This window comes from Camelus bactrianus, chromosome 13, assembly GCF_048773025.1.
Source record: "Camelus bactrianus isolate YW-2024 breed Bactrian camel chromosome 13, ASM4877302v1, whole genome shotgun sequence".
Taxonomy (NCBI): Eukaryota; Metazoa; Chordata; class Mammalia; order Artiodactyla; family Camelidae; genus Camelus; species Camelus bactrianus.
In genome coordinates this window covers 79242435-79265717 of record NC_133551.1, presented here as the reverse complement: position 1 = coordinate 79265717, position 23283 = coordinate 79242435, and the positions used below count along the sequence as shown (strand labels likewise).

At 64.7% G+C, this 23283-nt stretch overlaps 3 protein-coding genes across 9 annotated transcripts; 2 read left to right on the top strand and 1 right to left on the bottom strand.

The window, feature by feature from the left end:
- The first annotated feature begins 1 nt into the window (after position 1).
- On the top strand, positions 2 to 3945 carry CPTP (ceramide-1-phosphate transfer protein). 2 transcript variants are annotated; one of them, XM_074377757.1, is made up of 3 exons: positions 2 to 134; positions 2082 to 2216; positions 2394 to 3945. In XM_074377757.1, exons 2-3 carry the CDS (start codon positions 2095 to 2097, stop codon positions 2914 to 2916), a joined length of 645 nt encoding a protein of 214 aa, XP_074233858.1. In that variant the 5' UTR covers positions 2 to 134; positions 2082 to 2094; the 3' UTR covers positions 2917 to 3945. The 2 variants fall into 2 exon arrangements, with proteins under 2 accessions (XP_074233858.1, XP_074233859.1); XM_074377758.1 differs by having other exon boundaries at positions 42 to 153.
- A 139-nt stretch (positions 3946 to 4084) lies between these two features.
- TAS1R3 (taste 1 receptor member 3) lies at positions 4085 to 8657 on the top strand. Its single transcript, XM_010957676.3, has 6 exons — positions 4085 to 5600; positions 5698 to 5998; positions 6078 to 6860; positions 6994 to 7197; positions 7280 to 7400; positions 7562 to 8657. Exons 1-6 carry the CDS (start codon positions 5164 to 5166, stop codon positions 8524 to 8526), a joined length of 2811 nt encoding a protein of 936 aa, XP_010955978.3. The 5' UTR covers positions 4085 to 5163; the 3' UTR covers positions 8527 to 8657.
- A 696-nt stretch (positions 8658 to 9353) lies between these two features.
- On the bottom strand, positions 9354 to 21336 carry DVL1 (dishevelled segment polarity protein 1). 6 transcript variants are annotated; one of them, XM_074377725.1, is made up of 16 exons: positions 21045 to 21336; positions 15534 to 15603; positions 15283 to 15404; positions 14903 to 15006; positions 14558 to 14714; positions 14287 to 14380; positions 14118 to 14187; positions 13874 to 14013; positions 13724 to 13800; positions 13548 to 13615; positions 13261 to 13413; positions 12509 to 12640; positions 12221 to 12388; positions 11932 to 12138; positions 11161 to 11200; positions 10534 to 10662 (listed from the first exon to the last, which is right to left on the bottom strand). In XM_074377725.1, exons 1-15 carry the CDS (start codon positions 21212 to 21214, stop codon positions 11190 to 11192), a joined length of 1743 nt encoding a protein of 580 aa, XP_074233826.1. In that variant the 5' UTR covers positions 21215 to 21336; the 3' UTR covers positions 10534 to 10662; positions 11161 to 11189. The 6 variants fall into 6 exon arrangements, with proteins under 6 accessions (XP_074233821.1, XP_074233823.1, XP_074233822.1 ...); XM_074377720.1 differs by lacking the exon at positions 11161 to 11200 and having other exon boundaries at positions 9354 to 10662; positions 21045 to 21334; XM_074377722.1 differs by lacking the exon at positions 11161 to 11200 and having other exon boundaries at positions 9354 to 10662; positions 13336 to 13413; positions 21045 to 21333.
- Positions 21337 to 23283: the final 1947 nt, after the last annotated feature.

Here is a 23283-nt window from a genome sequence, read left to right as displayed (position 1 = left end):
CTTCCGGTGAGCCCGCCGGAAACGCGGGCCCGCGCGTCGAGACTTCTGATTGGTCGACTGGCAGCCAGTCCCGGGCGGCGAGGCGGTGGCCGGGGGTGGGGCCGCGGGGTCCCCCAGCTGCTCCGGCGGCGCAGGTGAGCGGCAGCGGCGCAGGTGAGGGGGGTGCGGCCGGTTCGGGCCGGCGGTGGGGAAACCCAGCCCAACCGAACCGGGCGGGCCGGCCTGAGCCTTGCCGAAGGGCCAACGCGGGACCCTGGGCGCGGGAGGGGGCAGCCAAAGACCCGGCTCCCGCGCCGGCCCGGACCCCCGGCCCCTGTCTCTTCCTGGGCCCCAACTAGAGCAGGACCCGCCCAGAACCGGGGTCCCACCCAAGCGAGCCCGGCGCCACCTGAGCCCCCCTTCCCGGGCGAGACTTGCAGGACTTCCCGGACAAAGCCCCGCTCCCACCCGCTGGACCTGAGGGGTAGGGCAGGGAGGGCTGCCCCCTTTTCCTGGGGGCCTTCAGCTTGCTGTCAGCCACTCGGCTCCGGTGCTCAGGCCGGCCTCCAGACGATTCCTGACCTTGGGGATGTGGGCTGACCCTGGGGCAGCCGTGGCGGTGCCCTGCATTACCTTTCCAGAGCTGGCAGGCCGCCCGTCCGGGCTGCACCGCCACTGCCCTTCCTGTTGTTTCCAAGCTCTGAAAGGCTCCGGCACCTCCTGTTGGCTGCTGGCTCGCATTCTGGGCAGGAAGGCCAGGCCCGCAGGATGTCTGGTGACCAGGAAGGTAGCCTGAGGGCCTCAGAGGCCATCCGCTCATGGTCAGAAACCTGAGGCTCTGAGAGAGAGGAGCGGTGTCCTGACAGTCTCGAGAGTGCCCTCTTCCCGAGGCCAGGCACTGCTGCCCCGACACCTGAAGGGAGGATGAGCTCACCTCTGGGCTCTCCGCCTGCAGCCAGACATGCGGCCAGCCCGTGGGGCCTGCAGGGCCTCGGTACCCATTGGGCCTCATCAGATGCTCCCAGCAGCCTGGGTGGTGGCGAGGGCAGGGTGTGCTGGCCCATTCCCCCCCAGGTTGTAGGACTGGGTCTCAGGACAGTGTGTGATTTGCCCACAGGGTGGAAGGCAGAACCTGTTCAGGCACCCAGGTGTTCTCTCCTGCCTGGCTTTCGCCATAGCTTGGGCAGCTTTCCTCCCACTGGGGCTCCCACAGGACTCCCAGCACCAAGGGCACAGGAAACCCCATGCCCAAAGGGGTAAGAACTTGTCCTGGACGTGAAGTGAGATACAGCTAAGACCCTGTTAGAGCCACACCACAGTGCAGGCCCTGAACACCCACTAATGTGTGGGCATGGGGAGGGGCCTGTGGATGTCTTGAGAATGTGGGAAGACCTTTGGTCCAGCTGCCCTTCTGTGTGGGACATGTAGGTACAGTAGGAGTGGAAAGACTGGTGTCTGTCCATCTGTCAGCAGATGCTGACCCTGCAGCCCCTGCTCTGGCTCTTGGGATTCAGCATTGAGCAAGGATGCTCCCACCTCAGTCCACAGGCTCTTTCTCTGTGGTACTTGTCCTTTTACCTATCGTGTTGGAACTTCCTGTCTTTGTTGTTATCCGACATACACACACATTTGCCACTAGACTGTCGCCCCAGGATGACCTGGCTGTCTGTCTCACTCACAGTGCACCTGAGTGTGTGCCTGGTTCTGGGTGGGGACTCAGCAAATGCTTCTCCAACTAGTAAGAACAGACACACTCGAGAGACACAATAAACAAGAAAAGCTGAGCAGAGATGCCTCCCTCGAGTAAGGTGTGGCAGTGGTTTGCCAAGCCCGAGTGGCAGGAGGGACTATGAGCTGTGGGCACGTGCTCTGGCAAAGGGCACAGCAGGGCCAGGTCGTGTGTCTGCGAGTTTGCTCCTGAGCACACCCCGGTGGGCTCGCGGAGGAGGGGCTGACCTTGGGGTGGGGCTTCTCTCGGGCTTTCAGTGGGGAGCAGCGGGATCCCGGCTGTTTCTGTCCAATTGCTTCTGCCCAAAACAATGACCCAGAGACTGAGCTGACTCACAGGGAGACAACCCTCCACCCGACTCTGTGCATTTCAGCTCCTGTTGAAGAATGGATGCCTTGGAGTCAGAGTTCAATCTCCAAGTTGTCCTGGTCAGTTTCAAGCAGTGTCTCAATGAGAAGGAGGAGGTGCTGCTGGACCACTACCTCGCCGGCTGGAGGGGGCTGGTCAGGTGCGTGCAAGGGCCCCTGCCCTGTGAGGGTCCAGCCACACTTGCGGTGGGCACCACCTGCATTCCACCAGCACTGGCAGGCACAGGCCTGTTGGGGGCCGGTCTGCTGTTGTCGCTTGCCCCTGGCCAGCCGTGCTGAGCCTTCCCGCCCTGGCTGAGCACCTGCCTCCCTCGCAGGTTCCTGAGCAGCCTGGGCACCGTCTTCTCCTTCATCTCCAAGGACGTGGTGGCAAAGCTGCAGACCATGGAGCGCCTGCGCAGCGGCCCCCAGCGGGAGCACTATAGCAGCCTGCAGTCCATGGTGGCGTACGAAGTGGGCAACCAGCTAGTGGACCTGCAGCGGCGTGCCCGCCACCCCAACTCAGGCTGCCGGACGGTGCTTCGACTACACCGTGCCTTGCACTGGCTGCAGCTCTTCCTGGAGGGTGTGCGCACCAGCCCCGAGGATGCAAGCACCACTGCACTCTGCACCGACTCCTACAATGCCTCGCTGGCCGCCTACCACCCCTGGATCATCCGCCGGGCCGTCACCGTGGCCTTCTGCACGCTGCCCACACGCAAGGTCTTCCTGGAGACCATGAACGTGGGGCCGCCCGAGCAGGCCGTGGAGATGCTGGACGAGGCCCTGCCCTTCATCGAGCACGTCTACAACGTCTCCCAGAAGCTCTACGCCGAGCACGGCCTGCTGGACCTGCCCTAGGAGCTGACAGGCCCGGGCAGGGTGGGCTTCCCTCATCCAGAGCTGGGCTGGGACGGGCAGAACCTATCCGTCATTCCACCATGGAACTTTCTGGGTCCCCCAGGGCTGGGAAAATCACTGTCCTCCTGTGAGCTGAGCTTGTCGGGAGCCACTCGGACCGCACCTCCAGCCACTGCACACGGGCTACTGGCGGGCTGCGACAGAAGGCAGGCGCTGGCCGTCTGCTCCACACCTGGCCTCTCCCTTCCCTGGGGCACCTTATCTTTACCCTCAGCTGTGTTACACACGTGTCCAGTCAAGCCTCGCCCAGGTGGGTGAAGTGCAGGAGAAGGGAGTGGGGTACCATCAGTGTTCGTGGGAAAGCTGCACCAGCCTGGGGGTGAAGTCTGTGAGATGGGGGAGGTCACAGGCCCTGGGACGCGGCATCTGCCCAGCTGGGCTGCCTCGGGCCCCTCCATACAGGCCACCATCCCCAGGACAGGAAAACTCCCTGGGCAGCGGTCAGCATGGCAGGCTTTCTCCCTGCCCCTTGCCTCCTCCTTAGCCAGGGGCCTGGTTGCACTCGGCTGTGACAGCAGGACCTGGAGCCCAAGGGAAGGCCTGCCCCGCCTCTGCAGACCTGCACACAGTCACTGCCTCCTGCAGCTTGTGAGTGTGTATAGCACAGCCCAAGAGCCCCCAGGAGCCTAGGACCCCTCTGGGCCATTGCTGGCCTCTCCCTCCCCAGAGTCCGGCCAGATGCTCTGTTCCCTCTTCCCTACCCCCTGCTGCCCCACCCCCAGGGAGCTCCAGAAACTCAGGGTGACCTAGCACGAGGGAGGAGCCTGGACCCCTTGCCCAGCCTGACCACCACCTTGTGCTCAGGGCCCGGCCTCTCCCACTGGCTTCTCACTGTGAGCCCAGGACTTTGGGTGCCAAGGGACGGTATCCACAGCAGATGTACATACGTGTGAGCCACGGCGGGGGGCCCTTAGAAGCTGTAATGTGGTGATGGCTTTACCAGTGTAAATAAACTGCCTTTACAGAACAGGTACTGCGCGCCAGGACGGGTGTCCAGGTTCTCGGGGTAGTATCAGGCACGGGAACATGAGACATGCCCTGGCCCAGGTTAGGGGTCTCTGCAGGCTTTAGCTTGGTCCCCCCTAACCCCTGCCAAGGCCCACATTACTGTCCCCATTTTATAGGTGAGAAAACTTAGTCACAGAATCACCTAAGGGCTGGGTTGGGAGGGCAGTCTGAGGCCAGCCACACTCACTATGGGGAGAAGAAAGATCTGCCTGGGCTGCTGCCAGTGAAGGGGGCTGCTCTGTGTCAGTAACCCGGATGGAAAGGACATACGTCAAGCAGGGTCCTTTTGGACATGGCCCAAAGGTCAGAACTGAATAGCAGTATCCAACACAAGCCACCTCCAAGTCTCCAGCTGCGGCCCGTCTAGCTCTGTCCACCCAGGAGGGACCAGAGCCCTGTGTGGTGCCAGCAAAGGCCAGTGACAGTGAGGGACTGGCTTGGGAGAACAGCTTGGGGCCCGCCCGGCCAGAGAGTGAGGGCTGCACATGTGTGCATGCGCATGTACAAACATGTAGTGTGGGCTCTGCATGCGTGTGTGTCATGTGCGTTCTGCATGTGTGTGTGTGCGCGTGGGTCCAGAATGTGCTGTGCAGCATGGGCCCTCCCCGTAGGGCAGTGGGGACGGGCAAAGACCAGGTCCCTAGACCACATCCCATAAATGTCTGGTAGGCCCCCACCCCATCCCAGGGGCATTGCTGCTAGCCTGCCCCGGCTCCCAGCTCCCACGTGCATGAGGGCCCCAGCCCCAGGCCAGGGGAGACCAGTTGCCAAGCATCCAGAGGCCTGGGGGAGCTATTAGCTTGTCCATCAGGTCCCTGTGCACACCTGGTGCTGGCCCAGCTGCAGCAGCCCATTTGGTTGTGGCATTTCCTCCCTTGTTTGCATGCGCCCTCCACAGGCCCAGCTGTGAGCTCTGTTCCCACGGGGAGGCACCTGCCCGCTCCAGCGCCCGCCCTTCGCCACTGCCCGCAGTGCCTCCCCAGGGCTGGAGACAGTGTTTCTATGGCTACTCCCTGGGGCACTGGAACGTCCAAGCCTGTCCCACAGGCAACTGGAGGCTCCAAGCCCCTCTGGTGGACAGGTCCTGCATGACCATCTCCCTTCTAGGAACAGGTGGGCTCCAGGGTGTTGGGCACAGGCAGGTAACAAGGTCATGGTCAGTGGCTGCCCAGAGCCTGCATGCCCGGGTCACTGTTGGCCACAGAGCCTGGTGGTGGTATCAGGATAACAGTCCAATGTGAGCAAAGCTGGGGGGCCCAGGAAGTAGAGGATGTCTGCAGGGCCCTGGGCAGGCAGGTGAGGACGGGCGAATGTTTTGCTAAACAAATCCTTCGCCCCTCCCTGCCCCGACTCACCATATCTGGGACCCCACTCGATTCTCCCTCTTGCCATCCCTTCTGGAAGCTGCCATCTGCCATGCCACGCCTGGCTCTCCCGGGCCTCATGGCTCTCCTGGGTCTCAAGGCTCTCCTGGGCTTGGGGGCAGGGGCCCCTCTGTGCCTGTCCCAGCAGCTCAGCATGCCAGGGGACTATGTGCTGGGCGGGCTCTTCCCCCTGGGCTCAGCCGAGGATGCAAGGCTGGGCGACAGGACGTGGCCCAACACCACTGAATGCAGGTAGGGGGGCCAGGAGTGGGGGGCCAGGCTGGGTGGCTTGGGTTGGGTGTGCCCCACGAGGAAGCGGTGTCGGCCACCTCCGCCCCTGTGGCCCCAGGTTCTCATCCCTCGGCCTGCTCTGGGCACTGGCCATGAAGATGGCTGTGGAGGAGATCAACAACGGGTCTGCCCTGCTCCCAGGGTTGCGCCTGGGTTACGATTTGTTTGACACGTGCTCAGAGCCAGTGGTCGCCATGAAGCCCAGCCTGGTGTTCCTGGCCAAGGCGGGCAGCCGCAGCATTGCCGCCTACTGTGATTACACCAAGTACCAGCCCCGCGTGCTGGCTGTCATCGGGCCCCACTCATCTGAGGTTGCCTTGGTCACTGGCAAGTTCTTCAGCTTCTTCCTCATGCCCCAGGTGCGCCCCATCTCTTCCCGCATCCCCCCACCGGCACCTCGGGAGCCCCCGTGTCAGGAGTTGTCACCCGGCCCTGCAGGTCAGCTACGGCGCCAGCATCGACCGGCTGAGCAACCGTGAGACGTTCCCGTCCTTCTTCCGCACGGTGCCCAGCGACCGTGTGCAGGCAGTGGCCATGGTGGAGCTGCTGCAGGAGTTCCACTGGAACTGGGTGGCCGCCGTGGGCAGTGACGATGAATATGGCCGGCAGGGCCTGAGCCTCTTCTCCAGCCTGGCCACTGCCAGGGGCATCTGCATCGCGCACGAGGGCCTGGTGCCGCTGCCCCACGCCAACAGCCTGAGGCTGGGCTCAGTGCAGGGCCTGCTGCAGCAGGTGAACCAGAGCAGCGTGCAGGTGGTGGTGGTGTTCTCCTCCGCCCACTCGGCCCACATGCTCTTCAGCTACAGCATCCACTGCAAGCTCTCGCCCAAGGTGTGGGTGGCCAGCGAGGCCTGGCTGATCTCGGACCTGGTCATGAAGCTGCCTGGCATGAACCAGGTGGGCACCGTGCTCGGCTTCCTGCACCAGGGCGCCCCGATGCCCGACTTCCCATCCTACGTGCAGACGCGCCTGGCCCTGGCTGCCGATCCTGCCTTCTGCGCCTCACTGGACGCTGAGCAGGCAGGCCTGGAGGACCATGTGGTGGGACCCCGCTGTCCCCAGTGTGACCACATCACACTGGAGAACGTGTCAGCTGCGTTGTTGCACCACCGGACGTTTGCGGCCTATGCGGCTGTGTACGGCGTGGCCCAGGCGCTCCACAATGCACTGCTCTGCAACGCCTCAGGCTGCCCCCAGCGGGAGCCCGTGCAGCCCTGGCAGGTGAGGGCACGGGAGCTGGGCCGGCTGTGCATGTGACCTGAGCCCCCAGGGAGAAGGGGTGGCAGGGCAGGGGTGGCTCTGGACTGGCGGCGGCTCCCTGCCCAGCCCCACCACCCTCCAACCCTCCCACTAGCTCCTGGAGAACATGTACAATCTGAGCTTCCACACACGTGGCCTGACGCTGCGGTTCGACAGCAGCGGGAACATAGGCGTGAATTATGACCTCAAGCTGTGGGTCTGGAAGGACCTGACGCCCTCGCTGCACACCGTGGGCACCTTCGACGGCCGCCTGCAGCTCCAGCACTCCCAGATGTCCTGGCACACGCAGGGAAACGAGGTGAGCGCCGGAGCGCATGTCCCCAGCGACACATAGCTCTGCTGAGGCCTAGCAGAGCCTGAGCCCCAACACTCCATCCCAGGAGCCGGTGTCCCAGTGCTCGCGGCAGTGCAGGGAGGGCCAGGTGCGCCGTGTGAAGGGCTTCCACTCCTGCTGCTACGATTGTGTGGACTGCAAGGCTGGCAGCTACCAGCGCAACCCAGGTGAGCCCGCTGAGGGGGCCTGCCCACGCTGAAGCAGGAGAGGGGGAGGGTCCCTGCAGGGTCAGGAGCACAGGCCTGGCTCTGAGGCCACAGCCCACAGCAGGGGTGAGTCTGGGGTAAGCCAGTGGCCCCCAGCACCCCTCTCTCCTCCCACACCTCAGATGAACCCCTCTGTATCCAGTGTGACCAGGACCAGTGGTCCCCGGATCGGAGCACCCAGTGCTTCCCCCGCAGGCACAGGTTCCTGGCGTGGGGGGAGCCGGCTGTGCTGGTGCTGCTTGTGGTGCTGGGCCTGGCTCTGGGCCTGGTGCTGGTGGCCCTGGGACTCTTCGTCTGGCACTGGGACAGCCCGCTGGTGCGGGCCTCAGGTGGGCCACGGGCCTGCTTTGGCCTGGTCTGCCTGGGCCTCGTCTGCTTCAGTGTCCTCCTGTTCCCCGGCCGGCCCAGCCCCACCATCTGCCTGGCCCAGCAGCTGCTGCTCCACCTCCCGCTCACTGGCTGCCTGAGCACACTCTTCCTGCAGGCGGCTGAGATCTTTGTGAGGTCAGAGCTGCCGCCGGGCTGGGCAGACTGGCTGCAGAGCCTCCTGTGGGGGCCGTGGGCCTGGCTGGCAGTGCTGCTCGCCATGCTGGTGGAGACGGCACTCTGCACCTGGTACCTGGTGGCCTTCCCACCGGAGATGGTGACAGACTGGCAGATGCTGCCCACAGAGGCACTGGTACACTGCCGTGTGCGCTCCTGGGTCAGCTTCGGCCTCGTGCACGCCGTCAATGCCACGCTGGCCTTCCTGTGCTTCCTGGGCACCTTCCTGGTGCAGAGCCGGCCCGGCCGCTACAATGGCGCCCGCAGCCTGACCTTTGCCATGCTGGCCTACTTCGTCACCTGGGTCTCCTTCGTGCCCCTCTTTGCCAACGTGCACGTGGTCTTCCAGCCCGCGGTGCAGATGGGCGCCACCCTCCTCTGTGCGCTGGGCATCCTGGCCACCTTCCACCTGCCTAAGTGCTACCTGCTGCTGTGGCGGCCAGACCTCAACACCCCCGAGTTCTTCCTGAGCGGGGGTTTGGGCGACACCAGAGGGCTGGGCGGCAGTGGGGGTGGGGAGGAGACCCAGGGAAAGAACAAGTGACCCCTGACCTCACCCCAGTGAACTCAGACCTAGTCAGGCCCATACCAAGTTCCTACAAAGCAACTTGCAGACTGTGCCCAGACTCTGCAAAGACCCCCCCCCCGCCCCTAGATTCTGCTGTCCTTGACCCCACAGTGACCTCCAGGCCAGCAGTGTGCACAAGGAGCCTCGGCCCAGTGGGGTCTCACCACCTGCAGCCCCAGAGTCAGGCTCTTTCCCTGTCCCAGCCGAGCCTTGGCCTGCACAGGTGACCCAGACCGACTGTTCCAGACAGAGGCCCATGGAGGGTTGCTGTGGGCCCCTGCAGCCCATGCTGAGCACTCAGGAAAGCCCCTGGCCCGACCACTTGAAGGCCAAGCTGGGCATCACTTGCCTGGCTGGGCCCGGCCTGAGGCCCCCACCCAGCTCCCTCTCCAAGCATCACAGGAGTGGGTGGTGGGTGAGTGGGCTGGGGTCGTCTTGACCCCTCTGCAGGGGCATGTGTCTGACCGTGGGACAGAGGGCTGCTCAGGAGGGAGGGAGCACCCCGCCTCCTTCTCCCTCCCTGATGGGCCCCAGCCACTAGAATGGGAGCTGTTGGCTCTAGCACCATGGACAGAGCCCACACTGGGGTGGGGTGTCAGCTCCAAGACCAGTGCCAGCCACAGGACCCCCTCAAGCCAGGAGCCAGCACCAGATGCAGACCTCCCACCAGAGCTGCTGTGGCCAGGAGCTCACCATAGCTGCACTCAGGGCAGCACCCAGCCAGTCCTGGGGAGGCTGACCTGCCCCAGCACCCCAGTCTCCTAAAGTGCGGAAGAAGAGACAAAGGTCACACACCAGCCCCATAAAATTAAATGCTTTTTAATGTTTAAAATAGCATTTACACGGAAGCAGCTCTGTTAACTATCTGGACGGACGCCCCGACTCGATACGGTATCTACAGTGCAGACGTATGCAGGCCAGACGCCGGGACGAAGCGGCGTATGTAGTGGGCAGTCACCCTGGGTCAGCCAGTTAGGGCAAGCTGGCCACACCCTTGGCCCCAGACCCAGCCCTGCAGCAGCCCTGTGCTTCTCGCCCCTCAGAGTCACGTCTCCCATCCCACCAGCCGAGACACGCCCCTCGGTCTGTCTCCTCCTCACCAATCCTCCCTCACATGTTCAAACACAACCTGTGTCCCCTGTGCAGGTGGGGGGACATGCAAACTCCGCTTCAGGGGACGGGGGCAGTGGCTGACTTGGCTGCCACCCCCCACAGCACACAGGCCAGGCAATAAATAAATAAATTAGATCCCTACCCTAGGCAGCCACAGAGGGGACTGGGGACTCTGATCCTCCCCTGAGAGGGCATCCCGGGCCTGGGCAAGATGGGTGCAGCCTGTGAACTGAGTGAAGAGGGGGGCCCAGGCCCAGCAGCCACCTCTCAGCTCGGTCTGAGGCCCTGTGCACAGCTCTGGGGTGAGTGGGGGTCCAAGGCCCACGCCAAGGGGTGGCAGGTCAGACCTGCCTGAACACGGAGATGGAGGCCCCAGTGAGGGTCTGCACAGATGCGAGCTGCTACAACCAGGAGTGGATGGGCTGCCCTCACCGCCCCCTCCTCCAGCCTGCTGCCACTCTCTGTCTAGACCGAGACCCCACGGCACAGAAGCACAGGCTGGTCTGACCCAGGACGGCCACTAAGGCAAGCCCACACAAGCTCCAGGTACGGCACCCTCCTGCCAGAGCAGGAGGGCCACCAGATGCCCCACAGCAGGGCCGGGCTGAAGGCACTCTCTCCTCGGTCACATGATATCGACAAAGAACTCACAGGGGTTCCCCATGGCCTTCTGGAATGACTGGCGACTGCCAGTCAACTCTGGGGGGACAGCGGCCAGCTCCCGGACAGGCGGCCCCCCAGGTGGCCCACCCACCACAGAGTACGCCTTTGTCAGGGGGTGCAGTGGGGGGAGCCCTGGGGCAGCAGCCGAGGCCTGACTGCGTGGGCTGCTGCCCCGGCTGAGCTGGCTAGCCGGACGCTCCCGCCAGCCACTGCCGCCTGCCCCACTTGGCGCTGTGGGGTCTGACTCACTGCCGCTGCCCCCGGCTCCAGCCGACCGGCCCAGGGCCCGACGGCTGCTCCCGCCAGCACTCCGGGTGGACCCACTGCTTTTGCTTCCTGGGGTCGAGAAAGAGGGAGAGGAATGGGACAGTCAGTTCCAGGACAGTTGGCCGTGGCCAGGGCAGCCCAGGGCAGAACCTGGTGGTCCTGAGCCAGGGTCGGGGAGGGTTGGGGGGCAGCCATGCAGACGTGAGGGCTGGGCCAGCCCCGCCCAGGGAAGCAGAGCAGCTACAGCAGGCGGGGGCGGGGGGGGGGGGTACAGACAGGCAGGGACGCTCCGGGGCCAGCACGATGCCCCAACACCTCACCCCAATGCCTGAACCGAGGGCCTGGTCTTGCAGCTGAGAAACTGAGGCGCAGAGAAGGCCCTGTGTGCCCGGTACACCTGCCGGCCACCCTGAGCTCCCCGCCCAAAGACCCGCCTATGACTGACCCCAGAGCCCTGGCCAGCTGCTCGGCTCAGCCTGTCCTGACTCTCAGGAAGCGTTGGGAACCTGAAGACGCCGAGTGGCTGGGGACGTGCCGAGAGGGACGGCGGGCAGGACCCTGGCTTACCGGCCCCGAGGGTCCGTTCCGCTAGTCCTTCAGTCTAAGGCTTGCTCAGCACAAAGCAAGGGATAGATGAGTTACACACCAGGCCTGGCCGGGCACCCACACCCGCCTACCAGGGTGCACCCCCTGCCAGCTGGGCCTGTCCAGGGTCCACAGGCACCGGGCACAGCCACCTGGCAGACACCGCTGCCCTCCAATCACTCTCCTCTCCCCCAGCCTTTCTCTGGGGCTGCTAGGCCAGCCACCTGACCTTTCCCCAGACACTGTGAGCATGCACCCATGGGCCTCATCGACCCCTACTCGGCCTCGGGACACTGTTCCAACAGGCCCCCTCCTCAGGAACACCACCAACATCCCTGCTCAGCACTCCACACATCCCAGCGTCCGGCTCCAGCTGCCTATGAAGCTGCCCACCTCTAGTTCCTTGCCAGGCTGCGGGTGCCCAAGGGAGGTGTCCATCCTCCACGCGTCCTGGGGCCCCTCTGTTGCTGCCCCACCCCAGGCCTCTATACCTCTCCATGCCCCCATCCCCACCCACACCGTCTCCTGGCCTCTGCATCTGCCTCACCAGCTAGAACACCAGCACCCCCCAAGCAACCCCTGAAGCCTCCAGGTTCTCCTCCTCTGTCCCCTTGCACCATTCACCCCTTCCAGAGGGAGCCCCCCAGGGCCCAAGCACAGAGCAGGTGGGAGCACACAGGGCAGAGGGGGTGGGCACACAGGGCAGAGCCAGGCGGTGGGGAGGCAGGGAGCCAAGCACCTGTGGGCTCTCACCTTCACTCTGCTGACTCCCAGCGCTGCCGCTGCCGTAGCTGAAACCAGGGTCCTGGTATGCGGGCGGGAAGCAGGGCGGGGGCCCTGGGTACTGGTAGGGGTAGCCCTGACCCAGGGGCCAGGGGGCAGCCGGGTGGGGCAGGGGTGCCAGTGTGTCCTGATCCGAGGCCCCACTGGAGCCACTGTTGAGGTTCAGGGCCGCAAGATCTGGTGGGAGGGGAGGGTGGGGGTGGGTAAGCCTGGGGTGCGCAGGCCGTCGGGGACGCCCGGCCCGCAGCCCCTGACTCACTGCTGCACAGGTCCCCGAAGACGTAGTAGCACTGCTCGGAGAAAGTGATCTTGTTCACCGTGTGCCGCAGGAAGCCCCGCTTCAGCATGCTGCTGGCGTACTTGCGTGCCTCCCGCCGCTCCTTGAAGCCCTCCAGGTGTGTGTACAGCCAGTCCACCACATCCGCCCCTGGCCGCAGCAGGCGTCAGGGCACAGAACCCAGGGCCGCCCGGCCCACGGAGGGCCCCCGCAGTGACAGTGTTGCGGGGCTACCCCGCCCTGCCCCGCCACCAGCCAGGGGACCCTCACCGATGACAGCGTTGGCAATGGTGATCTTGAGCCACATGCGGTCTCGGATCTCCAAGCCTGAGTCCGGCAGCTGCATGACGCGGACGACGGCGCCCATGTCACTCTTCACCGTCAGTGGGGCCTCCTCCAGCTCTGCAAGGCACGGTGCCCTCCTCAGCCCCGAGTGGCTGACGAGTGGAGGAGAGCTAGAAACAGACCCCAGGCCCTGCCTGCTGCAGCCCTGCAGAGGCCAGAGTCTGCTACTAGGGAGCACAGGCTGCAAAGCCGAGACTTGTGAGGCCCATACCACCGTTCAACAGACCCCGCAGGGCCAGGCCTGGGTCGGGGGGACCTTTGTCTCCCACCCTGCAGGTGCTTCATCAGGATCTCGGGTCCTACTAGGGCGAGGCCACCCCCACCCTGCAGACCGGCGCCCTCGGGCCAGAGATCAGGCCTCTTCCACCCCTCACACCGCGAGCTCAGGGGAGTTAGTTGTGTTAATGGCAGGAAAGCAGAGTGGGGGCCATGTGCGTGCACCCACCTCTCCCCTGACCCCGGCCATGGCTGACCCCTGGGCCCAGCCCCTGCAGGCACCTTCCACTCCCACCGCACAGACAGGGGGCCCACAGGTCCACGCTGGGTCAGACCCGGGTGAGCGCTGCAGCACAGACACTCAAGGCTGGCTTGGCTCTCGAGTGTGACCATGCCAGGTGGGCGGCCGGCCAGGCCTCACCCGGTGCTTCAGTCCCCTGATCTCGTGAACTGCCACTTACGCGGAGCGCCAGGCACAGAGCTGGTTAGTGAGGAGGAGCTGGTGCGGGTGATGGCGCTGGAGCAAGGGCTCGTACCATAGCGGGGCAGGGCTCCGGTCAGCGCCGCCGTGTGGGACAGCCAGGCAGCCGGGTCGATGGGCCGAACGGGGTCAGCTGGGCGGCCGCCACGTGGCAACAGACGATGAACAGTGGGGGAAAAAGCAGAGCCCGGGGCACAGAGGAGAAAGGCCCTCAGGCTGGGCCGGTGCGCCCACCCCCCGCCCCGCCAGCCCCATGGGCTCACTCACCCCTCGGGATGGTGAAGTAGCTCCGTGGGGTCGGGTCCCAGCACTTGGCCACCGTGAGGCTGATGGGCCTGTGGGGTGGGTGGGTCACACCGGTGAGGCCCCTCGGGCCCCACCCAGCCCTGCAGAGCCCCACCCCCTCCCCTGCCCCATGGATCCCCACCCTGCACAGGTCTCACCCAGTCTGGGACACGATCTCCCGCAGCACCCGCACCGCATCGTCGTTACTCATGTTCTCGAAGTTGACATCGTTCACCTGGGGGAGGGGTCAGCGCGGTGGGTCGGGGAGCTGGCCCCTCGGCCCCCCAGCAGCTCCCCACGGCCCGCACCTGCAGCAGCATGTCGCCGGGCTCGATGCGTCCGTCAGCGGCCACAGCCCCACCCTTCATGATGGAGCCGATGTAGATGCCACCGTCACCCCGGTCGTTGCTCTGGCCCACGATGCTGATGCCCAGAAAGTGGTGCCGCTCTGCAGGGGGGTGGGGTGAGCAGGGGGTCCCCAGAGGCCCGCAACCCCACCCAGAGACCCACACCCCCCAAGGGACCCCAGCCCGAGACCCCGCGGGGCCTCACCCATGTTGAGCGTGACGGTGACAATGTTCAGGGACATGGTGGAGTCCGTGATGCTGCTGAAGGAGGAGGCCTGTGGATGGACGGACAGAAGGACAGGCACCAGGTGAAGGGCTGAGGGCAGGGCCTGTGGCCGGAGAAGGGCTCACCAGCGACTCGCGGCCCACGCTACCCGGTCTGCCTGCCGCATGCGCTGCTTCCGCCGCCGGCGTTTGTGCTTCCGGATGAGGCGGGAGGAGGTGCTCTGCTCCGTGGAGCTGCTCAGCCTGGGGGGCACAGAGTCAGGGGTCGCCCTCTCCCGGCCCCAACTCCACAAAATTGAGGAGAAGGCAGGGACAGGGGCGGGCCCATAAGGAGAGGGCTCAGCCCTGCGCCGTGCACCCCTCCCCGCACATGTGTGCGCTCAGACACACGCATGCACCTGGGCACATCCCCCGGCTCACCCGCCCACCCACGCCCACCGGCTGGTGTTCTCATCCTCGTCGGAGTCGATGAAGCTGCTGGACTCCAGTTCGCTGCTCAGCACCGTGGATGTGCTGTCGGGGGGCAGCCCCAGGTCCCGGCGCCGGTCCCCCCTCTGGTGCCCGTTGGTCCGGGAGGCTGTGGGGATAGCAGGGATAGGGGCTGGCAGGGTGACTGCGGGGTTGCCGGGGGCCACTAGGGTCCTGGGCAGTTGGGTCTGGAACCTCTACCAAGGGACCCCCACTGGACAGGGGCTATACCCAGGGTCAGCAGGGCATGGGTGCACCACAGGGGCCCCAGGGAGGTCAAGGGCGTGGCCTCTTTACCCTCCTCACGGTTCCGGCGTCGGGCTCGCTCCCGCCGGTGGCTGACCACGGACTCCGTGCCAGTCTCATTGTCCATCCCATCACGGCTGCTGGCCACATTCGGGCTGTGCCAGTAAGAGGGGAGTGGGCCGGGGCAGGCCGGATCACGGGCGCCTGGAATGCCCCCTCAGCTCCCCAGCCCTCTCGTCCAGTGGGACCCTGACACTGACAGGGGCCCATTCACCCACCGGCCCACCCCGGCCTGTCTGCCTGCTCCTCCTCTGCTGCCCAGCTCCTAATGACCGTGGGTCCCTGCTCAGCTGCCCCTCCCCACCCGCAACAGGCCTGGCGGGCAGCAAGCCCCTTGAGAGCACGGGGCTCAGCGCCTCCAGAGCCCTTACTGGAAGGAGGGGGGCCGGGAGTCCCCAATGCCGCCTGTTCGCTCGAGAGGCGGGGGCAGGTCTGCGTGGCCGTCAGTGCCCTGAGACCCCACGTCGGAGTGCGCGCCCTCAGCCAGGACCAGCTGTGGACAAGAGTGAGGGCTCAGGGACGCTGGCTTTCGGGCGCCCCCAGCAGGGCACTGAGGCACAAGTGACCACCTCCTCCCACATTACCGGGCTGAGGACCCTCTGCCAACGTCCCACAGACTCACCCAGGAGACTACACGGCCATTGAAGCAGGGCAGCTTGGCATTATCGTCGGAGATCTCCTCCTTCACAACCCTGTGGGCAGATGTAGGCGTGAGGCTGTCGCACTAGGTGTGCTCCCACAGTGGGCTCTGGAGTAGGGCCCCCAGCATGGCCAGGGTGCATGCCACATGGGGCCTCAGCCACACACCCAGATGCCAGTCTGTGTGGGTGCCCTGCCCAGCATGCTCCCTTCCTGGGAGCCTTCATCATCCTTCCAAGGACCCCTCCCAAGGCCCAGGTCCAAGGGGGTCCAGACACCCAACCTACCAGCACCAGGAGTCCCTGCCTGGGACCCCTACGACATGAGGACCTACTTGGCTCTGTGCCTGTGCACCCCACAGGGGTGGGCCCTCAGGGCAGGGCTCTGTCCAGCTTCCTCCTGCCCGAACCCACCCCACCAGCCTAGAACAGGGCCTGGATCATGGCAGGCCTCAGCACAGACGCACGCTCGGTGAGACCCCGGGGACGTCAGCAGGTCAAGATGGCAGAGCACACACAACCCCTGCATTCACACTCCAAGGACACTGACCATCCTCCTGGCCAACTGGCCCAGCTGGGGAGACAGAAGCGGATCCCCACCCACTGCATCAGCCCAACACAAGACCTGGAAGGGTAGCCAGGCACAGGGCCAGCCAGGCCCTGAGAAGTCTCAGGTCCTGGAGGTCAGCAGGCCCCACTGGCCACACCACTGCCCAGGGGCTAGCCTGGCCCACCCCTAAATGCTGCCCTGTCAGGTGGGTTTGTGGAGGTGGGAAAGGCAGGTCGCAGAAGGCCAGGGCAACACCAGCTGGGAAGGAGGCCAATGACCCTGGGGTCAGAAACAGGATGGGGAGGTCCAGGTGTCAGGTTCAGAGGGGTGAGGAGGGCAGCAGGGGAGGGGCCCCGGGCAGAGCCAGCAGTGGCTGTGGCCCAGGCACATCCCACACTGTGGCCTCCTGGAGGCCCAGGAAGCAGGGCAGGCAGGGCGGGGCCTGCAGCAGAAGGTACCCTGGGGCCCCACCCCACTGGAGCCCAGCCCTGCCCAGCTCAACGCGATTTCCACACCTGGGACTTGGGCCTGGAGTAGGAACACGAGCTGCGAGACCAGGCAGGAAGCAGCCTCTTGGCCTGCTGGGCCCGGACCCCTGGACTCAGCTAGTCCCAGGCAGCAGGTGTCAGGAAGCTCCTGCAGAGCTGGCATCCACACTCCCACCCAGGGAGCAAGGACCCAAGCTACCCCGCCCATTGGGAGAGGGCCTGAGACATCTGGGCAGAGGACGGAGGAGATAGGGCCAGCCCGGGAGGGAGGGGACGCCCCACCAGGGTCCTATAGTGACCCCCAGGCACCTCCCAGGGCAGCCACACACGCACAGATGGGGTGCACACCCCAATGGGCAGAAAGAGTCATTTCTTGGGACCCTCCTCTCCCCAGCCAGGAGCAGACACTGTGTCTGCTGCCCCCATTCACGCACCACAGTCCCGCAGAGCTGAGCTCCAAGGAGGCCGTGACCCTGCCCAAGACTCAGCCAAGGAGGCCATACAGAAGGTGGTCACCACAGGAAGACCTGAGGTGGCCTGGAAATACCTGGGGTCCTCCAACTGCAGCCAGCACATAGGGGGCTGCAGCGAGCCCTCCGGGGGACCCAGCAGGCCCAGAGCACCATCTCTGAGTGACAACAGCAACAGAGACCTGGGAGGGACCTGGCTCCCACCTCACTGTCCAGGTGGCCCGGCTGGTGACCCCCAACGCACTCATGCCCCCACCCTCCTGACTCACCCACTGCCTCACCCAGCCTCCACACCCCAGGGCTGGCCTGGCTCCCTCAGAGGTGGGCACCCTGAGCCCCTACCGCCCAGGTGGCCAGCACCTCCAGAGGACCCATCACCCAGGGCTGCCCAAGGCCTCTGTGCACCCCACCTAAGCACGGATGCCCCTCCCAGGATTCAGAGACCCTGCTTCCCCAACATCTCCAGCCTGAGAAACCCATGTCTCCCAGCCTGCACAACAGAGCACTCGGCCCTCTACCTGGGAGCTGGGGCACTGAGAGGCAGCCAGGCCAGGCCAGCAGGCATCCAAGCCTCCAGGACAAAGGGCACAGGTGCACAATGCTGTCGACTGATGGCCTGGGACAGGGCCAAGGTCGGGGTGGGGTCGGGGGGGCCTCAGGGAGCATGGGGAATGCCCCCAAGCAACTCGGGGCTCCCTCCTGGGCCGGGCCTCACCAGGTGGGAGAGCAGGCCTCAGGAGCAGCGGTCAGTGAAGACACCCTCAGTGTGGCCACCCAGGGCACCCCTGCTGGCATCTTGCCCCAACCTCAGAATTCCTGGCGAGAGCCCGGTTAACCTGGAACTTGGGCTGCCCAGCCCCACCCGCCACCCCCACAGACTCGCCCCGGCCAGGAATCTGCTCAGAGTGGGGCTCTTGGAGTTGAGCCCAGGGCCCAGGAGGACCCTCAGGCTCCCAGAGGCCACAGCACGCCACAGGCCAGCAGGATGACCCCAGCTGTGTCCCCAGAGGCACAGAGTCCCCCCATGAGTCAGGGCTCCTCAGTTCCCTCGGCGTTTTCACAGGTCCCCTCACTGCCTCCTGACCCAGCTCAGGTTCTGCAGGGTGAGGGGACCTTGTCCTTCACGTGCTGCCACAAACAGGGGTGACCTGTCTGGACTCTCCCCACACTCCTGGGGCACTGACAGTGACAGCAGAGCTGCAGAGGGCAGAGGGAGGCTGCAGGCAGTCTGGGGCAGGCCAAGCGCAGGCCCCAGCACACCACCCACGGCCCACAGACAGTTGGCCCCAGGACCGGAGCTCCCGGCCCAGAGACAGAGGAGCCAGGTCCCCTGCCAGGCGGACGAGCTTAGTGCCAAGTGCAGCCAGGCCTGGAAACAGCAGAAGAACTCTGGTAGTGGAAATCTGTGAGCTAAGGACCCTCAGCCTCTGCTTCCCAGCCCAAACACCAGGCCCAGACCCCAGCTGCAAAGCCATTCACCAAACCCAACGCTTGGCATCTCCAGGCGAGGCCACCACAGGTCTAGAGACCCTCCCCAGCTTCACTGGGGCAGAACAGCTGTGACCTGCATGGAAAAGTGCAAGGTGGGCATAGGACTCTCCACTCAGTTGCTCAAAGATGCCTGTGGGGGAGCAGGGCCAGCCCAGAGCCCATGGCCACACCTCAGACTCCCTCTTCCCTTCCTGGTCAGCTGTGGCTGTAAGCAGAGGCCCCAGGAACTCAGGGCCCAGCCCACAGCGAGAGGAGGGGTTGGGGCAAGAAGCCCAGGCCCACCAGGTACTCCTCACAGTCCCCAGTCTGAGGTGACCCCTCTCATGCGGGGGTCGCTGACCCAGCCCAGCCAGGACCTGCCCTCTTTCTCAAACCTCCAGCTACATCCATGAGGTACCAAGGTTGAGCCTCCAGCTCTTATTTATTCTGAAGTGTGAGTGACTAATCAGCCCCTCCCAGAAGAAGTTATTCTACTCAAGAAATGATCATATAGAATAAGTAAAGTTTGGAGTGCTGTAGGCAGATCTCATAGAAGGGGAGAAAGACGGCAGATCCTCTCCCAGGTTTCTGAAGCCAACAGGCCACGAACCAGAGGTCTGGCGGGAGGTGGGGGTGAGGGAGTGGAATAAGGTGAGCCTCCCCTGTTCTGTCTGCCTGTGTGCCTTCCAGAGTCACCCCAATCCTTCCCCCACCCCAGCCTACCAGCCTAGTCCTGTTTCCTCCCCTACATCCCAGCCATGCAAAACAGACAACTTGAAGAACTCCTACTCATACTCCAAGACCCAGATCTGCCTGCCCACCATCCTCCAAGGCCAGGGCACCCGTAAGTCCTGCAAACCCCACAGCAGACCTGCCCTCTGCTGGGAGTGTATGTTGTGGGTGTGGAGTCTCTGCAGCTCAGTGGCTATCAGACACAAGAGCAATGTCATATCAGTCAGGATGCACCCCAGAGCACCATCCAAGGGCAGCAACCTGGGCGAGCTGGGCATATGCCATGCCACACGCTTCCTGCAGACTTGGGTTTGTGACAGAGCATGTGCGACTCTGGTGATTTTTGCTAAAACAATAAACTAAATGAAAAACAAAAGTTCACTTCCATAGACCTAAAGCTTACAGTCAAAGCAGCCCAGACCCAGAGGAGTGAGACAGTGAGAGATTGCCCAGTGAGGGTAGGCCAGGCAGCCTGGACCAGACTCCCTAAATCAATGTCCTACTCTGAAGAGCCCAGCCTCGGGGCGGCTCCTAATCTGAGCCCCGTAGGGCTGGGGCCTCCACCTTTCCCAGGCTGCCAAGGGCACACGTTCCCCTCTCTGCCTCTCCCTGGTGTTGGAGAAGCCCAAGAGAATCTAGTTGTCTATACACCCCTTAGGCCTCCCTGAGAGCCACAGATGGTCTTAGCTTGACCTGGGGGGCCCATGCAAACTACACAATCCAGGAAACGGCCGCAATGTCAAAGTCCCAAGACTCAGCCACATACAAGGACACAGGCTGCCTGAGGGCGCCCAGGCACACCTGCTCAGCCCACGAGGCCTCTGGGTACCCAGCCCCCCAGCACCGCTGAGCAAGGGACTCAGGTTACCCGTGACTGTGCTGGGTCAGGCCTCCAGCAGACAGCCAGCCTCCTGCTCACCACTCACCACTCCAGAAGCCCAGCCCAGCACAAACAGGATGTCCCCTCGGCCAGGATAGCCACTGCTAAGGGCTGATGTGGGGACGCTGACCCAGAGGCAGCCCGGAGTCAGCAGGTGGCCTGGGCTGTTCCCAGGAACCCAAGTGCTGGGCAGCTCAGCAGGAGCAGAGGCCCTGCGGCCAGCAACCCCAGGGCAGGAGTGGGCAGGATGACATCCCACGGTCCCCTGTGACCCTTGACCTCTGCCCTGTCCTGAGGACCCTGTAGAAGGCGGCCAGGAGGAGGCTGTCTTGAGCCTCCAGAAACTTCTGCAGATCCCAGTAGACAGATCCGTGCCCCTGTCCCAGATAACCTCACTTCCCCCATGCTAACTAGGGGACCCACTGGGTGGCTGGCACCCTGCCCCCAGCCCAACCCTTTTCCCCAGGCCCTTGGACACTCTTCTGATTCCAAGCTCCACGAATCACAAGCTCTCCTGGCCATCCCCCAGCACTTGCCCTCCACAGAAGTGGGGCAGCGAATTCTGAATCTGACAGGTGCCAAAGTGGGATTCGGAAGTCGACCTGGACCACAGACCTATACCGGAAGATCACACAAGCTCAGGACAAGGCCCAGGGTGCGCGGAGAAGCCAGGACCCTCGCCGGTCCACGGCCCAGAGTTCTCAGGCTCCTACGCAGGCCGTCAGGGGCCCAGGCAGTGTCCCCTCTCTGAGCACAGACAGGTGGGACACACCACACTAGGGCAAGCAGGCGCGTGGAGGCACCGACCGGGTCGCAGCCCCAGGATCCCCATGATGCCCCGCCTGGCGCAGACAGGTGCCGACACGCGAGCCCGAGCTCGCGCACAGGCCCCGCTGCCCACTGACCCGAAGTCCTGGTCCATGGACTTGAAGAAGAATTTGTAGGCGTGCACGGGCCGGTTGCTGAGCACGTTCTTAAAGTCGGCCAGCGTGACGCGCTCGGGCGCCACGGGCAGCTTGACCAGGTACGGCGTCTCCTCCTCGTCCATGTGATAGATAATCTTGGTCTCCGCCATGGTGCGGCGCTCAGGCCCGGCCCGGGCCTCGGACGCGGGCGCCTCTCCGCCGCCGGCCCGCGCCCCGCCCGCGCGCCGCTCCCGGCCCGGCCGCGACCAGGCCTCCGCGCCCCTGCCCGGCCGCCCCGGCCCCGCCGGCCCCGCCCGCCCCTCCGGCCTCAGCCTCGGCCCTGGTCCCGCGCGCGCCCTGGCTGCTGCCCTGTCGCCGGCGGCCGCCCATGCGCCCCCGGCCCGGGACGCAGGCAGGGAGGGCGCGAGGCCCGCCGCGTCCGTGCGCCCCGCCGCCGCCCCCTCGGGCCGCGCGTTAAAGGGACCGCAGGCCCGGCTGCTCGCGGCCGCCGGGGGCGCCCGAGAGCCGCGGGCCTGACGTCAGCGGGCGGCCCGCGGCGCGGGGGAGGAGCTGCGCAAGCGCGGGCGGGGTGGGCGGGGCGCGCGTGGGTGGCGGGGTTTCCCTGCCTGCGTCCCGGGCTCAGAGCCTTCGGCCCACGCCCCGGGCGCCCCGGACACGCGCAGGCCAGCACACTGGGGTCCCTGATTCTCGGCCTGTGGGCGGTCTGGGGAGCACCCCTTGAGGAAAAGGTGGGTGGGGACCTTCCGGAGGCTCCGCACCCCGTCTGCACGTCGCGCCCCCACCGGAAGACTTCGGAGGGGTTCCGCGCGGCCCGGTTCCGGGTCTCCATCCCTTTAGAGTCCGGAGGCGCCCAGGTCACATCGGCGGGCTGCGGGAGACCGCGGGAATTCTTGTGTCCGGGCTGGAACTGAGGACACTTGGTCACTTTGCGCCCCCGCGCCAGCTTGGAGCTGGCGCTCCAGGTCCTACGGGGGCTTCAAGAAATAGAAGCCAAGTGAATGCAGATGCCCATGTGGACGTGGGAGTGAAAGTGTGAACACGTGTTTGTGATGCTCAGGCGACAGTGGGGGTCAGCACGGGCAGCCGTGCGCAGGCACGCACGCAGGAGGTGCCTGGGCACGGTGCTCCTGACAGCCGGTGTAGGGACTTTTTCCCTGGCTCCTGTCCATCCAACCAGCCTGGGGTCCTCTATGGGGCAAGGAAAACGCGGTGTGAGGGGTCCAGCCCACTGGGGACAGCTGTTCTCCCTCCCCTACCCCAGCAGGAAAACTTGAGGCCACCAGGAGGCCCATGCTGGCCAAAGCAAGAAGGGGAAAGGCCCTAGGATAGGGCCTGAGAGTGACGCCCCGAGACCTGTCTCCAGCACTTCCCTCGAAGCTGGCAGAGCCTGGTACTCTCCTGCATGCCAGGTCATGGTCATTTGCAGGCAGTGGATCAGAACAAGAAAAGACTCTATTAGTCCATCACTGACTGGAGGAACCAGAGTTTGGCCATAAGTCTAGGCTAGGGACCACCCCCGGTGAGCCTAGGGCGTGGGTCCTGACCTCCATTCCCCTAGGCTCTGATGAGGAGAGCAGGGCTCTGTGAGGTTGGCACCCACGCAGCAAAGCCTGGGCCTTCTCTTGGGTCTCAGTGTCCCCAGAGGTAATCTAAGGAAACCAGGCAGGATGGCCTTAGAGGAAGGGTCCTTCATGGCTGTCTGCTGGGTATTCAGGGAAGGGGGAAGATGGTACCATGAGAGCTCACCAGGGGACCAGCACCCCCAGGCCAGACACAAATGGCTGCAGGTCACACAGATGCAGGGGATCTGATGCCCCAGCTGCACTCCAGCCCCCAAGCCTCTATCTCCCACCTGAAACAGCCCAAGTCACAGGAGAGAGGCTGGTAACCAAAGGCCAGAGGCCAATCCCAGCGCCAGTGCTGAAGTGGTCAAGCTGGGCCCCTTCAAGGAGGGTGAGTTTGTGACCACAGCCTGAACTCTTACAGGAGGTGCCTTGTCCAGTGGCAGTGTGGCTTTGGGCTGGGAGGGAGGCACATTCTGAAGCCAGCCACAGCTGCTTGTCCCAGCCTCCCTCCCTGCCTTTGCCACCATGGGGTCCTCGTGGGGCTGTGATGAGAAAACAGCTATTTTGAGTTGCTGCCCAGGCACTTCACAGTGTGACAACCCTGCCCATACCGGGAGTCGGGACATTTAGATAAGGATTTCCACCACCTTGCT